The sequence below is a fragment of the Salvelinus namaycush genome, chromosome 3 (assembly GCF_016432855.1).
Source record: "Salvelinus namaycush isolate Seneca chromosome 3, SaNama_1.0, whole genome shotgun sequence".
In the NCBI taxonomy this organism is placed as follows: domain Eukaryota; kingdom Metazoa; phylum Chordata; class Actinopteri; order Salmoniformes; family Salmonidae; genus Salvelinus; species Salvelinus namaycush.
The window spans coordinates 52565359-52580606 of NC_052309.1; the positions used below are offsets into that span (position 1 = coordinate 52565359).

The window sequence follows — 15248 nt, forward strand, 5'->3', positions numbered from 1 at the left end:
ATGCTCCAACACAGCCCCACCCCAACCCCCATGCTTCAATTAAGCCCCAACCCCCCATGCTTCAACAAAGCCCCACCTCAACCCTGCATGCTCCAACAGAGCCCCAACCCCCCCATGCTTCAACTAAGCCCCACCCCAACCCCCCACTCTCCAACAAAGCCCCACCCCAACCCCCCATGCACCAACAAAGCCCCACCCCAACCCCCCATGCTTCAACATAGCCCCACCCCAACCCCCATGCTTCAACTGAGTCCCAACTCCCCATGCTTCAACAAAGCCCCACCCTAACCTCGCATGCTCCAACAGAGCCCCACCCCCCCATGCTTCAACTGAGCCCCACACCAACCCCCCATGCTCCAACAGAGCCTCACCCCATCCCCCCATACATCAACATAGCCCCACCCCAACCCCCCATCCTTCAACTGAGCCCCACCCCCAACCCCCCATACTTCAACAGAGCCCTACCCCAACCCCCCATACTTCAACAGAGCCCACCCCCAACCCCCCATACTTCAACAGAGCCCCAACCCAACCACCCATACTTAAACAGAGCCCCTCCCCAATACCAGAAAAATAATCAAACAAACATAAAGTAAAGTAAATACAAGTACAAATAATGATATCAATTCATATTTGGGTTCGTTTAAGGAGTTATGAAATTATCTGGGTCCATGCCTTCTACAAAAGATAAGAAAATTTGGCAGATGATCATATTTAATTGCAGATCCTCTAACGGAATAATGTATTTTCTCTGCTTTTAAATGTTGCATGACTTCCTTTATCCACTGGCTAAAGATGTTTGTTTTGATGAATATTTTGGAAAGGGGCTCCGTCCTCGCTCTTTCATGTGCGAGCGTGCCTGTGTGTGTGTCTGCATGGAGAGTGACTTTCTAATCAGTATGAATGCGATTAGAACGGAGGTCTGGCCTTTGATGCCGTTTCCCTCTCATGTGCTACTAAAGAGAATCACATTGCCCTCCTTGACTAAATGAAGCGCCTTCTGCTCAAAGTTTTTTTTTTTAAGAAACCTTTTCTAAACATAATATAATCCCAAATGCATGCAGGAATAATCACGTCTAATCTTCTTCAGTCACATCAAAGCATCATTAGTCTCGGTGCTCAGCTGTTCAGTGTTGGGTAGTTAGTTAGTGATACATTAGCAAACACTTCCAGAATGGCTGTATAGAACGGTACCACTGCTGTGCTGTAGTCATCTCTGCTCTGTCCTCTGGCAGGACCCTTGATTTCACTGTCATTGTTGGACAAAAGTAAATATGGCGCCCCCTGTAAAGGACATAAGCCTACTGCAGGATTTTCTCATGGATTTATTTTGAGCGTTTTTTTAAGGGAGAATTTACAAAATGTATTATAATTGGACCACCAAACAGTACATTATGAACAATTACTAAACACAAAATGTGCAGTTGTGTAAAATAATATTGCCTAGCTGTCATTACACAGTATACGTACTGTATGATGTTGCAGGTTCGGCAGAATACATGTCTGATGTCTTCCTTTGTCTCGTTTCCCAGAAAGCCTTTCCCTATCGGAGATAGGGTGACCTTCTGTGGGAAGAAGTGTGTGTGTCAGCAGTGCTCTCATTCGCTGGTCAGCAGCGAGCCGGTCAAGATCCACGGACCCAGCCGTAAGTCTCCATATCAGAATAACCTTCTCATAACACAGGGCCTCAGCTGGACTTAACACGATCAGTGTCATACAGCACAGCAATGGTCCCATAGGACCAGGCTTCAGCACACCGCACCTCTCAGTGGAATCACTATATCCTGATGATGACCTCATGAATTTATGATGCAATAGCAGCATCTGTCGATTAATCTGCGACAAAAGCACATACAGGAGATGCATAGACCAGATCTCAACATACAGTAGGACCCCCCAACCAGATCTCAACATACAGTAGTTGTTAATCATGTTAATCACCCCACTACTACAGTCCCATTAAATCTTCATTGAGTTGTGTGTAGAGATTTCATGATGTACATTGGACACCTGGTTAAGTACATGGAGTGCAGAGAGGGGGGGGGGGGGTACAGTAGCAGTAACACACTAGAGGGCTGAGCGAGTGACGGGCTTGATATCACATCAATCAATAATATCTCTCATCTGCAAATGACTGCTATCAATCTACCTGGCGACAGACACATGCTTTGATATTGCAGTCCTCCAGTCACAGTGCGATCAGGCAGACATGGGCTCATGGTAGGCCGTCGTTGTAAATAAGAATTTGTTCTTAACGGACTTGCCTAGTTAAATAAAGGTTCAATAAAAAATAAATGACCTAAATGAATGGGAGCTTTGATTACAAAACAACTTCCCTGCTCGGCATCTGGTGTCTTTTGTTTTTAATGGCTATCTATAAGACATGAATAAATGAAATTGTCACACAATGTCCCACGGTTATGACCTAAAATAGATGATAATGTCTGCCTTAATTTGACTGGCAATATCAGGTATTTGAACGGAGTCTCCCAGGATCCAGGCGGACTGGTACAGTGCCTACCTGCCCTGAGGGAGTGGTGTTGTGTTGGCCACCTTGCCCTGTCCAGATGGCTGCCCTGTCCATGTGTCACCAGGTGGAAATACTGCCTGCCTGTCCAGCAAAGCCATTTCCCTATGGTTATTAGCTGGAAGATACTGTTTTATCTGAGAACAGCCAGAGTGTTAAACGCTCAGTATGGGTGTGGGTGTGCCAGGCAGAGTAGCCCTGACAAACAGCACTGAGCCAGAGTGGTGAGAAATGGCTGTTTACCCAACAGCCCGTTGTAAGGGGTGTTTAACTGGCGGCAGAGAAGTCAGGAGGAGAGAAATAACTGTGTTTCCAATGGCGCAGTTTATTACAAAAAAAAACACCGGAAAACATAATAATAAATGGGTAAACATAACCCGACGCACACCAGTACAGACGTACACAAACACTTACAATAAACAATCTCCGACAAGGACATGAGGGGAAACAGAGAGTTAAATACACAACATGTAATTGATGGGATTGGAACCAGGTGTGAAGGAAGACAAGACAAAATCAACGGAAAATGAAAAATGGATCTGTGATGGCTAGAAGGTCGGTGACGTCGACCGCCGAACACCGCCTGAACAAGGAGAGGGACCGACTTCGGCGGAAGTCGTGTCACCCGTACAGCAGGCTGCAGAGTCACATCACAAATGAGGACTGAGGAGCCCTGGGTGTGTCCGTTGTGACCTGAGACTGGAGTGTGAAAAATGTACAGGCATGACTGAACTGAAGATGTTTGTGGAGTGTGAAGGATGATACATTCATTTTCGGTGAGTTTGGAGTAGGACTTTCCATCTCTCTCTCTGGGAGGAGAGCAGGAGTGGGGGACAGGCGGGACGTCGAACTTAAATGATCACAAATGGGAGCCCGACCCTTTTCCAACGTTTATTGTCATGAATCTTGCCCTGGAGGCAGAACTGAGCGATTTCCGCTAGATGGGCCAACTGCAGTCAAAATTGGCTATATCGTAAAAATGGATTTAAACAACAATTTATTTAAGGTTAGGCATTAGGGTTAGCGGTGTGGTTAAGGTTAGGGTTAGGTTTAAAATGCAGTTTTGCCTCCAGGGCAAGATTAATGACAATAAATGCAACCTTCCCCTGTCACGGCCATGAATCATCGTCTGCCATAACTCCCTCTGCTCTGCTTCTCTCTGCCCACTCCTCTCCTCCACTCAGTACACCCACAGCCTCCAGTAGAGCTACTTGATGCTCTGGACTGTATCTGTACTGGATAGTACATCACATCTGATCTGATGCACATTTGTGATTCCTTACCGGAGAGAATACATGTTTGGTTCAATGTTGTTTTAGCCCGATCTTGCCGCTCTTCCATTTTCGTTCTCTGTTTATTCTCTGTTCATCTCAATCTTTCTTTCTTTCTCTCTCTCTCTCTCTCTCTCTCTCTCTCTCTCTCTCTCTCTCTCTCTCTCTCTCTCTCTCTCTCTCTCTCTCTCTCTCTCTCTCTCTCTCCCCCTCCCTCCCTCTCTCTCTCTCTCTCTCTCTCTCTCTCTCTCTCTCTCTCTCTCTCTCTCTCTCTCTCTCTCTCTCTCTCTCCCCCTCCCTCCCTCTCTCTCTCTCTCTCTCTCTCTCTCTCCCCCTCCCTCCATCTCCTGTCCACACATCAGCACACTAGCATATTGGAGGCGTATTTTAATGTGAATTCAGCGGTGTATGAAATATTTAAAAAGGCGTCTCTCTCTCTCTCTTCTCTCTTTCTTTCTTTCTCTCTCTCAGACTGTGCGGGTTGTAAGGAGGAGATCAAACATGGACAGTCCCTCCTGGCCCTGGAGAAGCAGTGGCATGTCAGCTGCTTCAAGTGTCAAACCTGTGACACTGTGCTGACCGGGGAGTACATCAGCAAGTAGGTACACTCATTGGTAACATCACAATACCAGTAAAGTACCAGTAGTATATATTATAGTAAACAGTATCTTCCTCAGAAGAATCCTCCTACATATACTGCACTGCACATTTACTGCACACCTACCTGCGACATGCCATCCATGGACTGTATCCATCTGTTTTTATGGACTGTTTTCATGGTGTCTTTTGACTAATTGAAAAAAGACTAGCTACTGACTCTACTACGTGTGTTTTTATCTCTCTCTGTGTGTGTGTGTGTGTGTGTGTGTGTGTGTGTGTGTGTGTGTGTGTGTGTGTGTGTGTGTGTGTGTGTGTGTGTGTGTGTGTGTGTGTGTGTGTGTGTGTGTGTGTGTGTGTGTTTGTTATCTCAGGGATGGTATTCCATACTGTGAGACTGACTACCACGCTCAGTTTGGCATCCAGTGTGCAACCTGTATCAGATACATCAGTGGCAGAGTGCTTGAGGTGAGTCTCTGTCTGTCTGTCTGTGTCTGTCTGTCTGAGACCTCATCTCACACTGCTTCCTACCGCTCACTAATTATAAACCAATGACAAACTTCACCACAAAGGATTGATTTATGAATGAGACATCAGCATCAATCTTTTCATTAAGTGTGAATAGTGCCTGTTCATTACCTCACAGACAAGACAGCAGTTTTGTAATCTTGGAGTAGATCTAATTTTAAAGAAACAAACCTTGACAGACATGGAGGGGAAGTGAAAATCAACCTCTTGTTTTGTCCTCTTGATATGAACCACATGAAATAAGTAAAGTACTCTGGTATTTCTTAGAGCTCATACTAAAGAATACAAATGAACAAAACACTATGACACCATCAGAGGTAGCGCTACATTGCAAGTCATAATGTCCATGCATATGATTAGTGCTGTTGAGTTGAAATCAATCCAGGCTCCTTGAATGCGCTGAGTGCAGACAAGAGAGCAAATGTATGCAGACTGCATGCCGTCACGGCTCTAAAAATAGAGAGGCTTTTAATGCTCTGTCATCATGGCTAAACGTGAGGGCCTCTGACAACCCCTGCACCTTAAGGTGGGACACTGTAACACACACACACACACGGACAGACATGCAGTTTAGGAGGAGTGGAAGACATTCAGAGGCTTTACAGGAACACATTTAGCATTTAACCCAAATGATCCAAGATGACTCATCTGGCTCGCTTTCCGTCTCTTTGTGGTGTTAGAACTAACTGTTTTTAATTTGTAGCGCTATACTGTATTCGTATGTGATGATTGAGGTTCTTTGTCTCATTGCTAGAATCCATCCAGAATCATTTCGCTCCCTAAAGAGAAACGTATGGGTGTATTGGTGCTGCTCGTTTTGTGTTTTTCTGTAGGTGACTGTAGAATATGCAATGTACTCTTAACAGATATCTGCTCTGCTAAAATTGCATTTCATTTTAGAGGGAAATTTTGTAAGCTACTGGAATCGTCTCCTCTCTGCACCAGATCAGATGTGCCTGTCCTTTTCTATGAGAAGTCTGTGAACTGTGAATCTACTGGAGAGTGTGTATAAAACGTTGTAAAAAGGCACACCTTGGACACACAGTGGCTAATTGAAACGGACTTAATCGCTGAGTGATTATGAAATTGCTTTGGAAGAGAGTGGAATTGGAGTGTCCAATTACTGGAGCTGTGTCTGAGTAGCATCCATCACTTCCATGCCTTTTCTCTTCTTTCTCTTCTTCCATCGTCTCACCCCCGTGCCTAAAATCACCTGGGCTGGAACCGTCTTTATATCTTCTGAAACCCACTCCCAATGATGTTATTATCTTTTTCTCTCACTCTCTTTCCCTCTCTCTTTCCTTCACTCTTTCTCTCTCTCTTCGTCCATCCCTACCTCTCACTCTCCCTCCATCCCTCCCTCTCTCTATCTCTCTCAGTTCAATTCAAAGGGCTTTATTGGCATGGGAAACATATAATAAACGAAAGTGAAATAATCAATCAAAAATGTACAGTAAACATTACACTCACACGTTTCAGAGGAATAAACACATTTCAAATGTCATAGTATGGCTATGTACAGTGTTATAATGATGTGCAAATAAGATAAAGTACAAAAGGGAAAATTAATAAACATAAATATGGGTTGAATTTACAATGGTGTTTGTTCTTCACTGGTTGCTCTTTTCTTCTCTCTCTTTCTCTCTGCCCCCCTCTCTCGCTCTCTCTCTGCCCCTCACTCTCTCTCTCTGCCCCTCTCTCTCTCTCTGCCCCTCTCTCTCTCTCTCTGCCCCTGCTCTCTCTCTCTCTCTCTCGCTCGGCCTCTCTCTCCCTCTCTCTCTCTTTCTCTGCCCCTCTCTCTCTCTGCCCCCCTCTCTCTCTCTCTCTCTCTCTCTCTCTCTCTCTCTCTCTCTCTCTCTCTCTCTCTCTCTCTCTCTCTCTCGCTCTCTCTCTCTCTCTCTGCCTCTCTGCCTCTCTCTCTTTGTCTCTGCCTCTCTGCCTTTCTCTCTCTCTCTGCCTCTCTCTCTTTCTCTCTTTGTCTCTCTGCCTCTGCCCCTCTCCCTCTCTCTGCCCCTCTCTCTCTCTCTGCCTCTCTCTCTTTCTTTCTCTCTCTCTTTCTCTCTTTGTCTCTCTGCCTCTCTCTATCTCTGCCTCTCTGCCTCTCTCTCTCTTTCTTTCTCTCTCGCTCTATCTCTCTTTGTCTCTCTGCCTCTCTGTGTCTCTGTCTCTCTGCCTCTCTGTCTCTCAGGCAGGAGGAAAGCACTACCACCCCACCTGTGCCCGTTGTGCCCGCTGTCAGATGATGTTTACAGAAGGAGAGGAGATGTACCTTACAGGTAAGTAAAGGCTCTTTTCCTGTCGACGATAATAACATCATGATTTACTTTGATGTGCTGTATCATGAACTTTAATGCACAATGCACTTTGATGGTGAGCCCTATTCACTTGTGCAATCATTCAGTGGTAATTTGCTCTTTGGTGATAATAACCCTTCCCTAAAATAAAACAAAGTAACATCCATTCTCTAAAATGGATTTCCAGACATCATGCACTTCCAAAACTCAGCATAGGATGAATAGGACAAACTCCTCAGTTCAGACTGTTATTCGGCATGGTCTTGGCCTGCTATTACTTTGAATTATGACAGTTTCGATAAACAGTCTCCCACCATTATTGATCACAGCGATACTGTACATAATTGAATAGACTGGCCTTAACTGACTCTTCTACAGAGCCTCTGATGGCCACTCAATACGGTGCACTCTGTTCAGCTACTATAGCTCCCTGTGAAGAATGTTAGAGTGGTCTGCCGGCTTCTCATCGCCCGTTAGCTCCATCATTATATGCAGTCTTTGTCCCAGAGGCCACCCTATTCTCTATATAGGGCACTACTGGTCAAAAGTAGTGCACTATATAGGGCATAGGGACACTGCCACAGTCTTCCAGGGGTCAGACAATGCTAACCCATGCTACGCCACATCATTAACATGCTACTCTGAATCACGGCGAGACCACTAACACACAACATTAGCATATTGTAACACAAGAGCACGCAGCCCCCAAGGTTATGTTTCCCCTGGAAGGTTCATTTAAGAGGGGGACATCAAGGAGGGCTGAGTGATCGGGGCTCAGGGAGCTACTCGATTACCAGCCACATAACAAAGGCCAGTGAATCAATCCAACACACTCTGACTGCATGGCTGGAATGAGAAGTGGCGAATTGTTGAAGGTACAGATTGATCCCACAGAGCATGCCACGTGGCCCTCATTGCTTGGGCCCCTGATATTCACTACATATGTCAACACAGCAAGCGACCCAGCTGTACAACACTGGAAGTTCCTCAACAACATTAAAGGAAAATTCCACCCAAAAACTATATTTTGGTATTTGTTTCATTAGTCCATTGTATATAGTCCCAAACTGATTTGAATGTCAGCAATCAAGTTTTTCAAGATACAGTATATAACTTTCAAAATACAGAAATACAGCCGGTATGATACATTTTGCATCACATGATGCAAAACGCATAATATGTTTTCCTTTAACCTACTGAAGGTGGAAAGAAGCCTTTCGGGTGTTAGAAAAAATTATCCAACAAAATTCTCCGATTTACAGATGGGGGGGCATAGCCATCATACTGGGCATAGAATACAACGGCCCAATCTGCCCTCCCTGCAAACATATCGGGGGAACGTAGAGTTTGCAAAGACCCTCCTCAATCAGACCCCCTACCACCAAGTGCTGTCCCCGAACACACCTTCATCTCTCGTCGTGTTACCCGGTCCTCAACAATGTCGAAACCCATCAGGGGTGCAGAACCAAGCGCGACCAAAGCAGCACGATACCATACATGACTATGCTGCTCAACCACTAAGCTGCGGACTACCACTTCTGTCTCACCCTCAGCACTGACGGTTTCCCTAAATATATCTAATTAAGTTGTAGTTTTTATTGTGTTGATGATTTTCTTGTGCACAGTGTATTTATGTAAATTGTGTCAAATAATTCAGCATCGGCTGCCATTGATACTTTGTCATTTCGAATTTGTGAAGAAAAAAAAACATTCTATAGAGCCTTTGTTCTGATGTATTGTCACGATCGTCTTCTGGTGAAAGAGTGGACCAAGGCGCAGCGTGATACGAATACATCTTTTTAATTATAACGAAGACGAAACGAAGAACACTGACAAACTATACAAAACAACAAACGACCGTGAAGCTACAAACGAAAGTGCAGGAACAAGCTACTAACGTTAGACATAGACAATTACCCACGAAAACTCAATGAATATGGCTGCCTAAATATAGCTCTCAATCAGAGACAAATGAACAACAGCTGCCTCTAATTGAGAACCAATCTAGGCAGCCATAGACATACAAACCCCTATACAAGACACTGCCCCATTAAACATACAAAACCCCTAGACAATACAAAAACACATACATTCCCCATGTCACACCCTGACCTAACTAAAATAATAAAGAAAACAAAGATAACTAAGGCCAGGGCGTGACAGGCCCCCCCCCCCCAAAGGTGCGGACTCCGGCCGCAAACCTCACACAGAAGGGGAGGGTCCGGGTGGGCCTTCTTATGGCGGCGGCTCGGGTGCCGGACGTGACCCCCACTTCACCATAGTCACTACCCGCTTTGGTGGCCTCCTTTTAATGTCGACCCTCCATATAAACCCCACTGGATTAAGGGGCAGCACCGGACTAAGGGGCAACACTGGACTGAGGGGCAACACTGGACTGAGGGGCAGCTCCGGACTGAGGGGCAGCTCCGGACTGAGGGGCAGCTCCGGACTGGCTGACGGCTCTGGCTGGTCCTGGCTGGCTGACGGCTCTGGCTGGTCATGGCTGGCTGACGGCTCTGGCTGGTCATGGCTGGCTGACGGCTCTGGCTGGTCATGGCTGGCTGACGGCTCTGGCTGCTCCTGTCTGGCGGGCGGCTCTGGCTGCTCCTGTCTGGCGGGCGGCTCTGGCTGCTCCTGTCTGGCGGACGGCTCTGGCTGCTCCTGTCTGGCGGACGGCTCTGGCTGCTCCTGTCTGGCGGACGGCTCTGGCTGCTCCTGTCTGGCGGACGGCTCTAGCGGCTCCTGTCTGGCGGACGGCTCTAGCGGCTCCTGACTGACGGACGGCTCTAGCGGCTCGGGACAGACGGGTGGCTTTGAAGGCTCGGGACAGACGGGCAGCTCTGACGGCTCGGGACAGACGGGCAGCTCTGACGGCTCGGGACAGACGGGCAGTTCAGGCGGCACTGGGCAGACGGGCAGTGCAGGCGGCACTGGGCAGACGGCAGACTCTGGCCGGCTGAGGCGCACAGTAGGCCTGGTGCGTGGTGCCGGAACTGGTGGTACCGGGCTAAGGTTACGCACCTTAAGGCTAGTGGGGGGAGCAGCAACAGGGCGCACAGGACTCTGGAGACGCACAGGAGGCTTGGTGCGTGGTGCCGGAACTGGTGGTACCGGGCTGGAGACACGCACCACAGGGCTAGTGCATGGAGGAGGAACAGGGCTCTGGAGACGCACAGGAGGCTTGGTGCGTGGTGCCGGAACTGGTGGTACCGGGCTGGAGACACGCACCACAGGGCTAGTGCGTGGAGGAGGAACAGGGCTCTGGAGACGCACAGGAAGCCTGGTGCATGGTGTTGGCACTGGTGGTACTGGGCTGGGGCGGGGAGGTGGCGCCGGATATACCGGACCGTGCAGGCGTACTGGCTCCCTTGAGCACTGTGCCTGCCCAACCTTACCTGGTTGAATGCTCCCCGTAGCCCGACCAGTGCGGGGAGGTGGAATAACCTGCACTGGGCTGTGTTGGCGAACCGGGGACACCATGCGTAAGGCTGGTGCCATGTATGTCGGCTCGAGGAGACGCACTGGAGACCAGACGCGTTGAGCCGGCTTCATGGCACCTGGCTCAATGCCCAATCTAGCCCTGCCAGTGCGGGGAGGTGGAATAACCCGCACCGGGCTATGCACACGTACAGGAGACACCATGCGCTCTACCGCATAACACGGTGTCTGCCCGTACTCTCGCTTCCCACGGTAAGCACGGAGAGTTGGCGCAAAATAATAAAGAAAACAAAGATAACTAAGGCCAGGGCGTGACATGTATCTCTGTCTGAAGGTTGCTACCGCTCAGGTTAAGCTATTTAGATAGTGTAACTACAGTATTTCTACCTATTTTCAGAGTGGGGTAAAAAAAAGCATTCTTTATTATTATTATTTTTTTCAAGTTTAAGCGTTTTTGTAAAAGGTTCATGCATTTAAGTTGATGCGAATTCGATGTATTTCCTGTAACCCTTCATTCACAAATAGGGTTACCGAGGTTGTGTTAGGAAACCTAGGGAGGAGACTTCCTCTCACAACATTCATGCAGGAAGTTTTGAAAGGGTCTAACTACCGATTGAGGGAGATAGGCCTAGGTGCTGTTGAGCCTCAAATGCATGGTGGGTGGACTATTGATTCCCACAGATCGTGCTGCAGACCTATCTATGGCTGTGCCAGATTTATAGGACTGATATTAACTGTAGATTGTAAGCATGAAATCCTAATTGAATTGACTGGAGGCCAAATGCTGCATTCTGTACCGGCTTCCCGCAATGCTTCTGATGTGGAAGGTGATATCCAGGCAGGCAGCCACTCAGTCCCGCGTACAGTAACAATGGTGTATCGCCCTAGAGGCTGGGGAAACCGGATGTATGAGAGGAAGTACCTGGTTACTCTCTCATTATCATTATTTGTTAATATGCACTGAGGAGCACTGAGGAGGAGCATGACATTAGTGGTTTAGTGTTTCCACCCCTCCCAGGAAGAACTAGAATGAAATAACCTTTTAGTCTATCTCCCTGTGTGTGTGTGTGTGTGTGTGTGTGTGTGTGTGTGTGTGTGTGTGTGTGTGCGTGCGTGCGTGCGTGCGTGCGTGCGCGCGCGTGTGAAAAAGCGCTTGAGAGAGGAAGGGGAGAGAGAGGGAAAAGAGAGAGGGAGAGTTACGACTTCAGCCTCCAAGCCTCTCTCAGATATGTACTCTAGGTCACCTTTGATGTATGGCTGTTGTTGAGAAGTGCTGATCTACTGAACACACGCGTTTGATCGGTGTGTGTTAAAAAGTTTACAAACACGACACACTGTAAAAACTTTGCTGAGCTGTGAACCCGCAGAAGAAATGTGGCCTTCCACTCCAGTATTGTAATTGCAATAGCCGTTGTGTGGTGGAATGAATGTGAAGTTATTTTTTTTGAAACAGTATGTTTGATTGCGGATGTGTCCCCGCTACAGGTTCCGAGGTGTGGCATCCCATGTGTAAACAAGCAGCGCGGCTGGAGAAGAAACTCAGGGTGAGTAGAACCCTGTGTCTCTCTCTCCCTTCCTGTTAGTAACACTTTGACCTCAACTATAGAACACCACTATTACACTACTATATCCTCCTAGAAACTCCTGCAGTTTAGTCTGAACTGAATCCCTCTCGCTCCTATTCTTGGACTAAAATGACGTGTCAGGCTGGGGTATAATCACGCAGACTCGCAGTAGGGAGAGGATCTGAGGTAAATGCAGGGGTGTTGTTGTTGGAGGTTTGCCTCTGTCAGTTTCTGTCTCCTTCAGCGGTAGTCTGGCCTCTGCAGGCTTACTCTGACACGCATGTGCGTGTGTGTGTTTGTTCCCACAGTTAAGACGTACCTCTGAGGCCTCCATTTCCCCCCCTGGCTCCAGCATCGGTTCCCCGAGCCGCGTCATCTGTGTGAGTAGTCTGTCGCCAAGGCATCGCCATGGTTATTTGATTACATGTACACCTTCTGTTGGCTGCCAGCCTGTCTTGGAGGCGTAGCCCTCTTTGCAGGACCTGTCACTCAGAGCCATCAGTCATTCACATGGGTCGACAGTCCACCATGTGCAGTTGTGTGTTTATGTCATGTTTATGTGGTTTGCTTCAGGTGTTTGTATGTCTGTTTGAGACAACAGTGTTTGTTCTATCCAATGTATTATTGATGTGTGTTAAAGTAGGTTCACATACTTTCTCCATTGTTGACTGTTGCACTGTGAAGCTGACATTCGGTATACTCTTTATTCCACTGTAGAGGAAAGCAACCATGGTAAAGATCTTGTTTAGAGACGTCTGCTGTCGTTGAGTTGAGTGTGGGCTGAGCCAATAGAGGTCCTTTAAATTGTTATCAATAAAACGTCACGATACGGAGCCAAGCGTTCGATTTGGCTGCTGGGGAGCAAGGAGAACCCCAGCTCCGCTAAACCATTGACAACCATGTGCCGTTTGTCAAGGGATTGTTAAATAAATGTTATAACTATTTGGTTTTAATATCATCACCTCTTGAAGAGAATAGTCAGAACTACATATTTCCACATGATTCCACATTTAGCTCTCACCATAGTTATACAGTAAGTAACTGTATGCTTTTCAATTGATCATGTAATTTCAGATACGTGAGGGTAGCCTATCCATTTGGCATGTAGCTAGCTAGCTAAGCAAACAACGTGTCATTTAGCTTGCTTCATCAGAGATTAAGCTTTTGGAGCTTGAATTCGGCAAGTCCTTGTCCTGGTAAAGTTGTCAGTCGGACGACTGTCATCACCACTATAGATGGCAAGCAAATGAAACTATATTTGGATATAGCCATCTAGTTTATCCACTAAAAGTTAGCTTGTTAACTAGTCAAATTGACGTAATCCTTCTTTAGCTAGCTAGCCAATTTGACGTGGTCCATCAATCAATGCAATTTATCATGTCTGTAAGCAAAAATCGGGATTAAACAGTCTTTATTGTCAGGACCCGGTGTGAGAAACAGTCACTAATAGTCGGCAGAACCCAGAAGATGAGGCAGACTCAGCAGTACTAGAGATGGTGGTTTAATAAAAGAACAAGATCTTCAGGCAAAGAATATAAATCCACAACGTCCAAAATAAAGCCAAGAGGCAAAAAATGGATATCCTCCAAAATACAAAGAAACTCCACAAAGTGGTAAAAACAGCAGGGGAAAAACAAACCTCAAAAGACTAATCAAAAATACACAAGAACTAAACCAGAGAACCTCTGGAAAATCCAATAAGAGAAATATATGTTCACAACAAGGCTTGGGCTGGGGCTGGGTGCTAACATACAAACACTGAGCAAAGAACTGAGGAACACACAGGGTTTAAATACCAACAAGGGAACGACACACAGGTGCAAACAATAATTAGAGCAAGGAAAAAACAAAAGGTTCAAAAAAGGTGCAATGGGGACATCTAGTGACCAAAACCTGAACAATCCTGGCCAAATCCTGACACTTTATAACAATGTAAAAAATGGGGATGTTTGCTAACTTTGCTAGGTAGGCCTAATTGGATAAAAAAAATTATATTATATTAGTATTGGCGGGTCATGTTTCGGAGGACGCATGAGTTGCAGCGATGAGATAATATCGTAATTGGAACGCAATTGGATATCACGAAAAAAGGGGTATAATTATAAAAATAAACTCAGCAAAAAAAGAAACGTCCCTTTTTCAGGACCCTGTCTTTCAAAGATAATTCGTAAGTCCAAATAACTTCACAGATCTTCATTGTAAAGGGTTTAAACACTGTTTCCCATGCTTGTTCAATGAACCATAAACAATTAATGAACATGCACCTGTGGAACGGTTGTTAAGACACTAACAACTTACAGACGGAAGGCAATTAAGGTCACAGTTATGAAAACTTAGGACACTAAAGAGGCCTTTCTACTGACTCTGAAAAACACCAAAAGAAAGATGCCCAGGGTCCCTGCTCATCTGCGTAAACGTGCCTTAGGCATGCTGCAAGGATCCATGAGGACTGCAGATGTGGTCAGGGCAATAAATTGCAATATCCGTACTGTGAGACGCCTAAGACGGCGCTACAGGGAGACAGGACGGACAGCTGATCGTCCTCGCAGTGGCAGACCACATGTAACAACAACTGCACAGGATCGGTACATCCGAACATCACACCTGCGGGACAGGTACAGGATGGCAACAACAACTGCCCGAGTTACACCAGGAACGGAACGCACAATCCCTCCATCAGTGCACAGACTGTCCGCAATAGGCTGAGAGAGGCTGGACTGAGGGCTTGTAGGCCTGTTGTAAGGCAGGTCCTCACCAGACATCACCGGCAACAACGTTGCCTATGGGCACAAACCCACCATCGCTGGATCAGACAGGACTGGCAAAAAGTGCTCTTCACTGACGAGTCGCGGGTTTGTCTCACCAGGGGTGATGGTCGGATTCGCGTTTATCGTCAAAGGAATGAGCATTACACCGAGGCCTGTACTCTTGAGCGGGATCGATTTAGAGGTGGAGGGTCCGTCATGGTCTGGAGCGGTGTGTCACAGCATCATCGGACTGAGCTTGTTGTCATTGCAGGCAATCTCAA

General features: G+C 46.8%; 1 protein-coding gene across 1 annotated transcript in view; it reads left to right on the plus strand.

Annotated features, from left to right (window-relative positions):
* ablim3 (actin binding LIM protein family, member 3) overlaps window positions 1-15248 on the plus strand; it is an 87402-nt gene that overhangs the window by 32238 nt on the left and 39916 nt on the right. Inside the window, exons 4-9 of the mRNA XM_038988511.1 lie at window positions 1533-1645; window positions 4270-4396; window positions 4770-4863; window positions 7112-7199; window positions 12141-12199; window positions 12529-12600. Coding sequence (XP_038844439.1) covers window positions 1533-1645; window positions 4270-4396; window positions 4770-4863; window positions 7112-7199; window positions 12141-12199; window positions 12529-12600 — 553 coding nt within the window. The remainder of the gene's footprint in view (window positions 1-1532; window positions 1646-4269; window positions 4397-4769; window positions 4864-7111; window positions 7200-12140; window positions 12200-12528; window positions 12601-15248) is intronic.